This window comes from Chelonia mydas, chromosome 11 (genome assembly GCF_015237465.2).
Source record: "Chelonia mydas isolate rCheMyd1 chromosome 11, rCheMyd1.pri.v2, whole genome shotgun sequence".
Taxonomy (NCBI): Eukaryota; Metazoa; Chordata; order Testudines; family Cheloniidae; genus Chelonia; species Chelonia mydas.
Genome location: NC_051251.2, coordinates 28,300,053 through 28,312,131, shown reverse-complemented (window position 1 = coordinate 28,312,131; position 12,079 = coordinate 28,300,053). Strand labels below are relative to the sequence as shown.

The 12,079-nt window shown below is 45.6% G+C and overlaps 1 protein-coding gene across 14 annotated transcripts in view; it reads right to left on the bottom strand.

The window, feature by feature from the left end:
• The window catches only part of FMNL2 (formin like 2), a 268,077-nt gene that overhangs the window by 23,153 nt on the left and 232,845 nt on the right, over window positions 1-12,079 (bottom strand). For all 14 annotated transcript variants that reach the window (XM_043525637.1, XM_043525640.1, XM_043525638.1 and 11 more), the window contains 2 exons: window positions 2,202-2,508; window positions 1,514-1,693 (listed from right to left, as the gene is read on the bottom strand). In XM_043525637.1, the coding sequence (XP_043381572.1) occupies window positions 1,514-1,693; window positions 2,202-2,508 (487 nt within the window). The remainder of the gene's footprint in view (window positions 1-1,513; window positions 1,694-2,201; window positions 2,509-12,079) is intronic.

The following is a 12,079-nucleotide window of genomic DNA, read 5'->3' as shown; positions in this document are numbered from 1 at the left end:
TTTTCTATCCACCAACTAGCTCTGTAATTTTCTGTAGTTCAACACTCTCAGCACTCGCTATAGGATTTAAACCTGGCACCAGAAATCAAGTAAACCCTGTGATGAGATTCCTGAGCATTGCAGAGGACCCTTTTCTTCTCATTAATGAGCTTTGCTCAGGGAACTGAGTGGATTTTAATGGGCCACACTGCAGCATGAGGCATATAATATTCCTCCAAATCACACCTGACTCAAAGGAAACAATATTAATTGTAGAAAGACAATACACAGAAATGGAGCAGGCTGACTGAGCACCAGCTTTACAGGGCGGTCTATGACTAATGACAAAATCAAGCCAACAGTTGTAGATTAAAAAAGGAAAAGTACAGAGAGAAGGTCAGCCAGGCAGGCAAGCAGACATTATAAAGCCATTCCAAAACCCCAAATCAGAATCCCTCTTCTGCTCAGCTCACTCTTCCTATCAGCACAGGACTGAGTGTGAATACGGGACGAATTTCAGGAAGAGAAAGGTGAAAGGAAACCACATACTGTAGCCCCTTGCATATTATTAGCCTAAGAAGATATGGTGTCAAAGGAATATTACAGTAGCGCACATGCTTTGAAATCGGAGTACTATTTTTATAAGCCTGCCAGGGAAAGCCTAATCAGTAATCTCAGCTATATGTGTGTTATTTTTTTAAACTAGTTCCATGGTGACTCTGCTTCTCAGAGTTTTCCTCCTTCAAAGGAAACAAAAGATCAAAGGGTGGGAATACTTAATCGGTTTTAAAAATATATTAATCAGAACTCCTCAGCTTCTCTCTTTCTGCAATTATAGTGTGCTCTCATGATCTCTTGGGGGGGTGATACCAAGTAGTACTCACTTGCTGGGTGAGGTACTCAGTGTAAGTCAAATAGGGCATAAAAATAATATTATTAGATCTGGTCAAGGACTTTCTTTTCCCAGAAAAAATTGCGACTAAACCAAAGAAGTATTCGTTTTTGTTCAACTTTCTTCAAAAATGTTCAGGTTTTCATTGAAAAAACAAACCTGAAACATTTTTGGGTTTTGGCAACCATTATTATATATTTTATTTCGTTTTTTGGTTTTAAACCACACATGATTGAATTCTGAAGAAAATCTGCAAGATTTTGACAAAAACAAACATTTTTGGAAAAATTTGTGTAATTGAAAAAAGCCATTTTCTGTAAAAGAAAACAACGTTTTGACCTGCTTTAATTATAATATGAGAAGGGACCAGCAGTGGGGAATCCTTCATAAAATACACTAGCAAGTTTATAAACTCCGGCTATTCCAAGTGGTGGGTAGAATGTCGGGGATCAGTAAGGGGGTGTCTCTCTGTGCTTTATCATCACCAGGGGATGCTCTCAATTTGATTTTTTTTTTAATTTACTAATTTAAAAAAAAGTTACTTTCTGATGGAGCTCCTCCTAAACCGCATGGCTAGATTTTTTTTGTAATTGGTTTGAAGAAAGCACTGGTGGGGCACGCATGTCAGTTTCACCGCTTTACCTGCTAACCCTGAGTTGAAAACCACCGTGGGAGAGGCTGTTCCTGGCAGAGGGGGTGCTGATGGTGGCGGTGGGGGTGGCAGTGGAGGAGCTGGGGCTGTCTCTGCAGCTGGACCAGGAAGAGGTGGAGGCGGAGGTGGAGGCGGAGGTGGCATAGGTGCTGTCACAGGACCGTTTTGCACTACAAAAGGAAGGCGGAAAGACATGTTTGCCTCTGAAAGCATTAATCAGAACACAACAAATACCCACCAAAGAATTACCTCTGAGAGAATTAAAAGCCACAAAAGATTATGTCTCTGGGCTAGATTTCTCAGCGGGTGTAAACTGAAGCTGGTAGCTTCACTGACTTCAACAGACCGATGCTGATGTAAAGCAGCTGATGATCTGGCCCCTAGTCACTCTACATACCAGTGAATGCATCTCATTAAAAAGAATGAAACAAAACCATCTGCTCTAATCATAGCAGACTTTGTTTTCTGCATCTGGGTTCAAATACTGTTTGGGTTTGTCAAGTTGGATCCATGAATATTCACTGTCGTGACTATGTCTGTTGTGTGACATGGAGCCTAAGTTACACCCTCAATGGTGCTTAAACCAGCATGAAACCAGTGTGAGGGAGATCAAGCAAAGTGAACTGCACCATAAACTTCCAACCTCACACCTGCCCCTTGAGTCGTAATACTTCTCACCTGTCTCAGATGTTGGTGGTAATGGGGGTGGAGGTGGCGGCAACGGTACTGAAGACGTAGCCCCAGTCACTGGTCCCACAAATGTGCCAGCTGTAGCTTCTGACCCTGATGGCAGTGTCCCAGAGGCCACAGCAACAGGAAGAATAGAGATGTCACCATCACCTTTCTTCTGAATTTTAATGGTCCCTTGCTTTTCCAGTTCATGGATCTTTTTCTCCAGGGTTGACTGCCGCTGGATGGCTTCCTCTTTTTCTTTGACCATTTTTCTCAATGTGTGAACCTGGGTATTTGCATCTTTGTAAATCTCCTGCAGAATTGTCCAAAAGTAAAGAATTTACTTGCATTCAAACGACAGCATAGAGCTGAGCCAGAAATAGAATGACAGCATGGCACTGGATTGCCCCTTGCTGCTCAGTGATAAAGCATTTTGATGAGAGCAATGCCTCTTCATTTGCCCAAAAGAGGGTTCATTTTGCGTTTCCCCCCATGTTAGCACTAAGAATGTGTACACGAATGAGTTGTATAAAGAATCTCAACTCTGACTACTAGGATAGAATTTGTGGACATCAGTGCTAAAATATATCCCATGTAGGCTACTAGGATTATGTTAATCCTAAATAAATAGCATGGTATGATGATCATATGTCAGCCGAACTGTGGCCTTCCCTTGCTTGCTCCATGTCCACTTGCTAGCTGCCTGGCCTGCCTATGAGCACATGTTGGACACTTGGTAGAAGAAGGAACAGAGCTGAGCCTGCTCCTGGTCTCTCCCCTTTGCCTTGCCTAGGAGTGGTGGCTGTGTTCTCGGAAGGCCAGTGCGGACCTGTGCAACTGATGAATGCTTGAGGCTCACATTCCGGGGCAGGGATTGTATCCCCGAGTGTCCAGAGCATATGGGACCAATGGCCCATATCAGTGTGTAGGTAGCTGCGCACAATAGCATGGCCAAAAACCTCTAAGGGGCTCTGAAGCCCTGATTCTGTCCTTCTAGCTGCCTGCCTGATACGGGTATAGTTCCCTACACCAGCGGTTCTCAAACTGTGGGTTGGGACCCCAGAAAGGGTCGTGACCCCCTTTAAATGAGGTTGCCAGGGCTGGCATTAGACTTGCTAGGGCTCGGGGCTGAAGCCAAAATCTGAGCCCCACCACCCAGGGCTGAAGCCCTCAAGCTTTGGCGCTCCCCAGGATGGCAGGGCTTGGGCTTTGGCCCCCCAGCCTGGGGTGGTGGGGCTTGGGCTTCAGTCCCTCTTCCCGGGGTCATGTAGTAATTTTTGTTGTCAGAAGGGGGTCACAGTGCAATGAAGTCTGAGAAACCCTGCTCTACACCAATGATATAACTGTTTCCTTAGGATCTAATGTACTTCAGACTGGAAAAAAACAGAGACTGAAGACTTCATAACAATCTACAAAATGAGACAAACATATAACAGAGATAAAATATTTAATAGTGATGTAACTTGCCTATTGCCATTTCTTTAGCAACACCCACACAACCCGCTGTGGAGATTATATGTCACATCCGCAGCTAGTGTAAATTGGTGTAGCTCCATTCCCTATATAAATATAATTCTCTCTATGAGACCTATGGATATAAAGTGCAGCAAAGAACCTAAGATAATGTAGCTTTGGTTAGATACATACTATGGAGAAAGAAAGACTTGTTGCCTGCATATGCTGACAGTGTTTGCCTGAAACACCCCAGCTTGTTAGCTAGTCTCGATCTTGCTGTGCAAAGGCTAATGGGCTCTGCTGAGTCATTGAAATAGATAGCTTGTTATCCTGCCCAGATAAAAGGGAGATGCTGTAGCCAGACAGCCAGCCCCCCCCTCAGACCAGCATTGCTGGAAACACAGGAGCCAAAACAACAGGGCACTCAACATAAATTCCAGCACAGCCTTTGAAGCTGTGAGAAGCACAGGTGTGCTGTGACAATGTGCCTCTGGGAACATATACAACGATTAGGCTCACAGCAGACAGAGAAGCTGTGACAGACATGGCTCTTAGCCCCTACTAAATAGCGTGATGCACACACCCCAACATCCTAGGTGGGAAAATATTTACCCTGATAAAAGAAGTGTCCAGTAGTCGAAACTTATTGTTTCTCCCTTGCAAGTGTGAACTACTCTTGCGAGAGCTGGCGTCGCCCAGACAGACCAGCCCCAATTTGGCATAAGAAAGGAGAAAGAGAATAAAGGAGTACAGAGGTATAAGTATGGGACCTACAGCACCATGATTTTTGAGTGCTTTTCACTATCTATCTGCTGGTCAGATAAGTGACAGCCTCCCAAGGCTTCTGCAGCTAAGAGGGTCCCTAAGCCTTGTCCCTTATTCGTCTTTCCGCGGAATTGAGTGACCGATCCTGGCTTGGCACCGCTGGAATCGAGAGATGCAAGGAGGGTAAGAAGCACCCACACCTGATCTCCTATCTTTAGTGTACACATATTTTGAAATAGAGCTCTATACTTTGTTTTCTTTCTTTGGGATTGTGGCTTCAGTTTTGTAACTTGTTTGTGTGTGTAACATCTCTACATTTAAATAAGTAGGCACTAGCAATTTTGTAACCACATGATTAGAATCTAGTTTAATAAATTTTGGTAACCATTGTGCATAAGCCTGACTTGTTTCTCTGGTTTACTGTAAAGCAGCCAACACAATTAAAGAACCTCAGCCGTTTTGGCTATAAAGCCTGGCCATTAGGTGAGAGTACTAAGAGCCTAGCGTTGAGTTGTGCCGCCTCCACGGGGCAAACTCTTGGGGCACCTGTCAGTCAATCCTGGCTGCCCGCTGCGAAGGAGCTCTGAGCTCTAGCAGTTAAAGTCACGGGTGTGGAGAGGCTCTTAGTGCTGCCATTGGGGCACCTGTCAGTCAGTGTTGACTGCCCGCTGCGAAGGAGCTCTGAGCTCTAGCAGTTAAAGTCACGGATGGTATAAACGGGCATAGCTGGCACCTCACCAAACATCCCTGGCCATCGGCTAACAGATTTGGCGTCACGAACAGGATTGTGATATAGGCTGCACTACAGTAACACAATGAAACCAGTCATGATAAACACCACAGAATTCCCTGAGCTAGAGAAAAGTTTGACCCAAGAGGGATGGGGAAATCCTCTGTGGAGCAAAGAACTGTTGGAGAAATATTGGGGAAAACCAGCAGAGATCTGGCAGCATTTCTGTAACTGGAGAACTGCCTGCAAGATGAAGAAAGGGAAAGGAAAAGGTGCTTGTATATGGCTGCTTACTAACATTTGGCAAGCTGCCTGTAAAGATTATCATAGTCTGGCAACAGAATTTAATAGGCTACAACAGGAAAGGGACACACTGCGCAAGGAATGCCAGAATTTAGATACCAGAGTAAGAACACTGAATAGGGATATGGAACATCTTCAGAAAAGATTACTTCCCTTAATTGAGAAAGAAGGGATAGAACGAAGGGAAAAGCTGGAGACTAAAACACGCAGAATCAACCGGGCTAAGGTTGAGACTGCTCTCTGGCTAGACCCTGAGGAATGGGATGGAGACATTTGGGATTCAGCAGATGAGTCCCCCTCCTCTGAGGAGGAAGGTCCCTCTGTAAAATTAAGACCAGCTATCACACATCACAAATCAGAAGAACATGAGGGAAATTTGAGTGGGGCAGAGCTGGATGAAGAAGGGGATGATAATGATCCATCCACCTCTTCAAAAACAAAAAGGGGAGGTAAAAAGGGAAAAGGGAGTAAAGCTCCAACACACTTTACCAAAATTACCACCCGCCAATATACTCCCATGGAGTTAAAAACAATCCAGGGAGATTTTGCTAAAAAGCCTGAGGAAGGTATAATAGAGTGGCTGGTCCGCCTCTGGGACACTGGGGGTGGATATATACGCCTGACAGCCCAAGAAACTGAGCGCCTTAACTTAGGTGCAGGAATATTCCTGGAACACTCAGAGGGGAACACCCCTAAAACACTTTGGTCTCTGGCTTGTCGATGGGCAAGAGGAATTTACCCAGCAGACCGAGATGAACCCACAGTAATGCACTGGACCAACATAGATGAGGTAAAAGCAGCTCTATTAACTGTGGCTGTCATTAGCATGCTTGGCCAAAACCCTCAAGAGTTAGCCTATGAAAGTCCATGGGAGGGTCAGGTAAATGTAGAGGATCTCAGACCCCTGCTTAAGGGAGCTCCGAGTAACCATAGGGCTGTGGCACTGTCCCTTAGATCAGAAGCTGCAGCACATAACAGTACCTTTCGGGCACTGCTAAACCTTCTGGTGTCATACTTTAGAGAATTCGGAGACATCAGAGCACTGACAGGCAAAGCTAAGATGCGTTCCCTTCAGGGAAACAAGGGGACACCATCTAAAGGACATAAAAACAAGCGAGAGCCAACCCAGGAGGAAAAGGAGCTTAGAGCCAAGTTGTGGAGACAATGTCTGGCTTTAGGGTATCCCAGAGATGTGATAAATGGACTGCCCACAGAGCGGCTAAAATTATTCACCACCTTTAAAAGAGCTGACTGGGAGACAACTAATGCTACTCCCAGTGCACCTCTGCAGCTCTCTCCTCCTTCCCCAGCTGCAAACACCCTGTATACTCCATTGCTGCAGCAACTGCAAGAGTTACCAGAACAGGGAAACTAGCTTGCGGGGGTCACTCTCCTCTCCCAATAAACCAGCTTAAATCCAAAGAGGAGAAAACAACAGCAAAAGACCCCCGGATATATGTAACTGTAAATGACAAACACATTGTTCCTTTCTTAATGGACACAGGGGCTCAAATGTCCATGATTAAGCGAGAAAGTTTTCAGGGCTCGCCACTTACTGGCCGAAAGCAGGTACTTGTTACAGGAGTAAATGGCAGTACCATAACTTACCCATTAGTTAAGATAAAACTGGATATCCCATTGCAACCCCACCATCAGCCCCGAAAATATGAGGTGATTTTGGGCAATGCCAACATACTGGGCATGGACGTTTTAAGAGGAAAGAAGGGAAGGATTAATGGGGAAAGATGGGCTTTTGGAGTCAGTTCTGCCACCCACCTGGAAGAGGAAAGCCCTCCCCACTATTCTGTAAACTTACTTAGCAGCGCGCCTGCTCTCCCGCCCTCAACAGTAACAAACATAAAGCAGTATAATGTCCCAGCTGAGGCCATAAGCCCTGTTACTGACCTGATCAAAGATTTGGAACAGCGAGGAATTTTAATTCGTACCCACTCTCACTTTAATTCTCCTGTGTGGCCCATCAAGAAACCAAATGGCAAATGGAGACTCACTATAGACTATAGGAAGCTAAACAGTAACACTGGACCATTAACTGCAGCAGTCCCTAGCATAACAGATATTGTAAACACCATACAAACCTGGGATAAACCCTGGCTAGCAGTATTAGATGTAAAGGACATGTTCTTCATGGTCCCTTTGCAACCAGCTGACCAGGAAAGATTTGCTTTTACTTGGAAAGGTGTACAATACACTTTTACCCGAATGCCACAAGGGTTTAAACACTCACCCACTATTTGCCATGGGGCACTGGCAAAGGTCCTAGATGACCTTATACTGCCACCCAATATACAAACTGTGCAATACATTGATGACATCTTAATAGGTGGGAAAACCTCAGAAGAGGTACAGGAGGCTATGAATCAAATCAAAGAAGCACTAGAAGCCCTTAATTTAGAGTTACCAGCTGAGAAATGCCAAGGTCCCTCCCAAGAGATAAAATTCTTAGGTACTGTATGGATGGGGGGTAGGAGGTCTGTGCCTAATGACACTGTGCAAGAGCTAAATCAGGCACCCTCCCCTGAAAGTAAAGATCAATTGAGACAGATTTTGGGAACCCTGGGGTTTTGGAGAAAACATGTACCTGGCTTTGCCATTATAGCCAGACCATTGTACAATTTGTTAAAGAAAAGTGCTGCCTGGGAATGGGCTCCTGCCCACGAGGAAGCCCTCAGGCAACTGATAGGGGAGATACACACCTATCAGGCTCTGGGTCCCATCCATCCTGAAGCCCCATTCCATTTGTACCTAACTGTGGGAGCCACTGGAATGTCTTATGCTCTCTGGCAAGAAAGTGACACTGCTCCCAGACGACCAATTCAGTTTGGTTCCAAGTCATGGCAAGGGTCACAGGCTAACTACACGCCTTATGAGAAGGTGCTTCTGGCAGCTTACACAGCCTTGAGAGAAACTGAGGAATTAACTCAGGATAAGGACATCACAATTCACACTCCTCTTCCAATCATTAAACCTATATTGGAAGGGAAAGAGTTACCACCTGGTATAGCACAAAAAATGACTGTCCAGAGATGGGCACTTTACATACACCACAGGGTAGGTAGTGCAGACACTGCACAAAACCCCACTATGATTCAGGAATCCCTATGGAAAGTAGGAATGCCTGATGAATACCGCCTACCTCCACAGCAGTCTCCCATTAAGGATGCTGCCCCATTTGATCCTTCTAAGCCTGAGGGAGTATGGTTCACTGATGGCAGTGCCAGGCTGGTTAAAGGAAAATGGAAGGGAAAAGCTGCAGCAGTGCCTGCAGACACCTCTGCAGCACCCCTAACTGCTGACATTGATGGGTCAGCACAACTTGCAGAATTGGCTGCAATTAAACTGGCCTGTGAAGCAGGAGCCACCGCAGTATATACGGACTCCTATGCGGTATGGGCAGGTGCCACTCAGTGGATCACTAACTGGAAAAATAACCACTGGGAAATAGGAGGTAAACCAGTATGGGGACTGGAATACTGGAAGTGGTTATATCAGCATGCCCTGCAACAACCCCTGTCTATAGGACATGTCTCAGCTCATCAAAGGAATAATACCCCAGCTGCACAGTTAAACAATTTAGCCGATGCAGCTGCCCAGCTCTTTACCACACAAGTAGAATGGGAACGCTTATATTCATGGTTACATGATAATTTAGGACACACAGGAAGTGATGAGTTAGTGCGGCAAGCACATATCAGGGGGTGGCCGATCACCCACAGACAGGCTAGAGACCTGGTGCAAGCCTGCGCTATTTGTGCTGAGACTAGAAAACATATAGCAGAAGGACAAAGGTTTGCCAGGCTAAGAGATGGAAAAACACTATGGGCAACCTGGCAGGTCGATTATGTCGGACCACTGCCCACTACAAGGCAGAGGTGGAAATACATCTTGACTGGGGTAGAAATTGTTTCAGGGATTGGTTTTGCATATCCAACCCGATTGGCAACAGGGTTGTCCACAATTATGGGACTAAACCGCTTAACAGCAATTGTCCCAATGCCTCAAGAAATCTAATCAGATAATGGTTCGCATTTTAAGAATAAACTTATAAGGGAATGGACCCTTAACCATGGAGTCCAATGGACCTTCCACCTTCCATATCGACCTCAATCTAATGGCATGGTCGAGCGCTGGAATGGGTTGCTAAAGAATCACTTGAAGCCTACTGATGGCACATGGGGAGACAGACTGGACGAAGTGGTGCAGAGATTAAACAACAGACAGACTCCTACAGGAAGTCCAATCAGCAGGGGATTCTTCCCTACAGGGAAAGCTATCTCCCCTGCCAGAACACCACTGCACAGTTCCAAGTATGCTCCCGGGGACACTGTTGTGATTAAACACCCAGCCCTGGGAACCTTTACCTGCGTTTTGCACGCCTATAAAGAGAAAGGTGTATGGAGTGCCTTAAATGATGATAAAAGGCTAATAACCATTACAGAGGCTTGGATCGCATCCAAGACCGGCTGACCATGTGATTTATTGCAGGAATGGTCCCATGGTTCCGAGCAACCTGCCAGCTAACCTGTCAGCAAAATGGACCATGCAGCAGATCTGTTTGATCACTAGAGACTACTATGGACTGTTGATATATTTGCCATTACTTATAATAGCAGGTGTAATTTTTGCTTTTGGTTTTAAATAAGTTTTTTAGCTAGAACACGACCCACCCGAGATATGTCCCTGCAAGCCCTCATGATCCTTCTGTTGGCTCCAGTCACCTTGGCAATACCAGAACATCCTCTTCGGGGAGCAATCCAAACCATCGCCTCAGCTGCTGGTGCTACAAATTGCTGGATGTGCACCTTGCTAAATTCAACCAATGGACTGGGAATTGAATTTGTACCACTCAGCCAAATGATTGGTGGAACAAAAGCGACATCTTTCAGTGGGGAGCAGCATGGTACACCAACCACCCTCGCATTGACTCGGGGGAGGTGGGACAATGGCATCGCACTGTTTGGGGACGGCCTGTGGAATATGTAACGGGATACACTTGGGATTTTCCCTCTCCCCGTTTTTACATTCAGTTATAAATACTGTTTTAACCATTTTAATTATTGTAATTGTTTTTGTGTAACTTTATGTATTATGAAGCGTTTGATTCAAACTGCTCTTTCCTCCACACAAATCAGATACCTAGAGCTAAAAAGGGATCCTAACCAATTCCGCGAACCCTCATCCTCTAATTTGGTTGTTGGGTATTTCTAGATTTCCCCAAGGAGGGCAAGAGGTGCTGGCATCACCGCCACCTTGCAATCTGGGATGTAGTGTGGTGCATCAGGGGGTGGAATGTAGCCAGACAGCCAGCCCCCCCCTCAGACCAGCATTGCTGGAAACACAGGAGCCAAAACAACAGGGCACTCAACATAAATTCCAGCACAGCCTTTGAAGCTGTGAGAAGCACAGGTGTGCTGTGACAATGTGCCTCTGGGAACATATACAACGATTAGGCTCACAGCAGACAGAGAAGCTGTGACAGACATGGCTCTTAGCCCCTACTAAATAGCGTGATGCACACACCCCAACATCCTAGGTGGGAAAATATTTACCCTGATAAAAGAAGTGTCCAGTAGTCGAAACTTATTGTTTCTCCCTTGCAAGTGTGAACTACTCTTGCGAGAGCTGGCGTCGCCCAGACAGACCAGCCCCAATTTGGCATAAGAAAGGAGAAAGAGAATAAAGGAGTACAGAGGTATAAGTATGGGACCTACAGCACCATGATTTTTGAGTGCTTTTCACTATCTATCTGCTGGTCAGATAAGTGACAGCCTCCCAAGGCTTCTGCAGCTAAGAGGGTCCCTAAGCCTTGTCCCTTATTCGTCTTTCCGCGGAATTGAGTGACCGATCCTGGCTTGGCACCGCTGGAATCGAGAGATGCAAGGAGGGTAAGAAGCACCCACACCTGATCTCCTATCTTTAGTGTACACATATTTTGAAATAGAGCTCTATACTTTGTTTTCTTTCTTTGGGATTGTGGCTTCAGTTTTGTAACTTGTTTGTGTGTGTAACATCTCTACATTTAAATAAGTAGGCACTAGCAATTTTGTAACCACATGATTAGAATCTAGTTTAATAAATTTTGGTAACCATTGTGCATAAGCCTGACTTGTTTCTCTGGTTTACTGTAAAGCAGCCAACACAATTAAAGAACCTCAGCCGTTTTGGCTATAAAGCCTGGCCATTAGGTGAGAGTACTAAGAGCCTAGCGTTGAGTTGTGCCGCCTCCACGGGGCAAACTCTTGGGGCACCTGTCAGTCAATCCTGGCTGCCCGCTGCGAAGGAGCTCTGAGCTCTAGCAGTTAAAGTCACGGGTGTGGAGAGGCTCTTAGTGCTGCCATTGGGGCACCTGTCAGTCAGTGTTGACTGCCCGCTGCGAAGGAGCTCTGAGCTCTAGCAGTTAAAGTCACGGATGGTATAAACGGGCATAGCTGGCACCTCACCAAACATCCCTGGCCATCGGCTAACAGATGCTAACTTCTTGCTAGAGAGAGAGAGAGAGAATCTAGTGCGTGAGCTGAGCAGTCAGGAGGAAGTAAGCCTAGAAGCAGCCAGCCTGTGGAGAAGTTTTGGATTGAAGTTTATATTTTATTAAATTATATTTTATATGATTAAT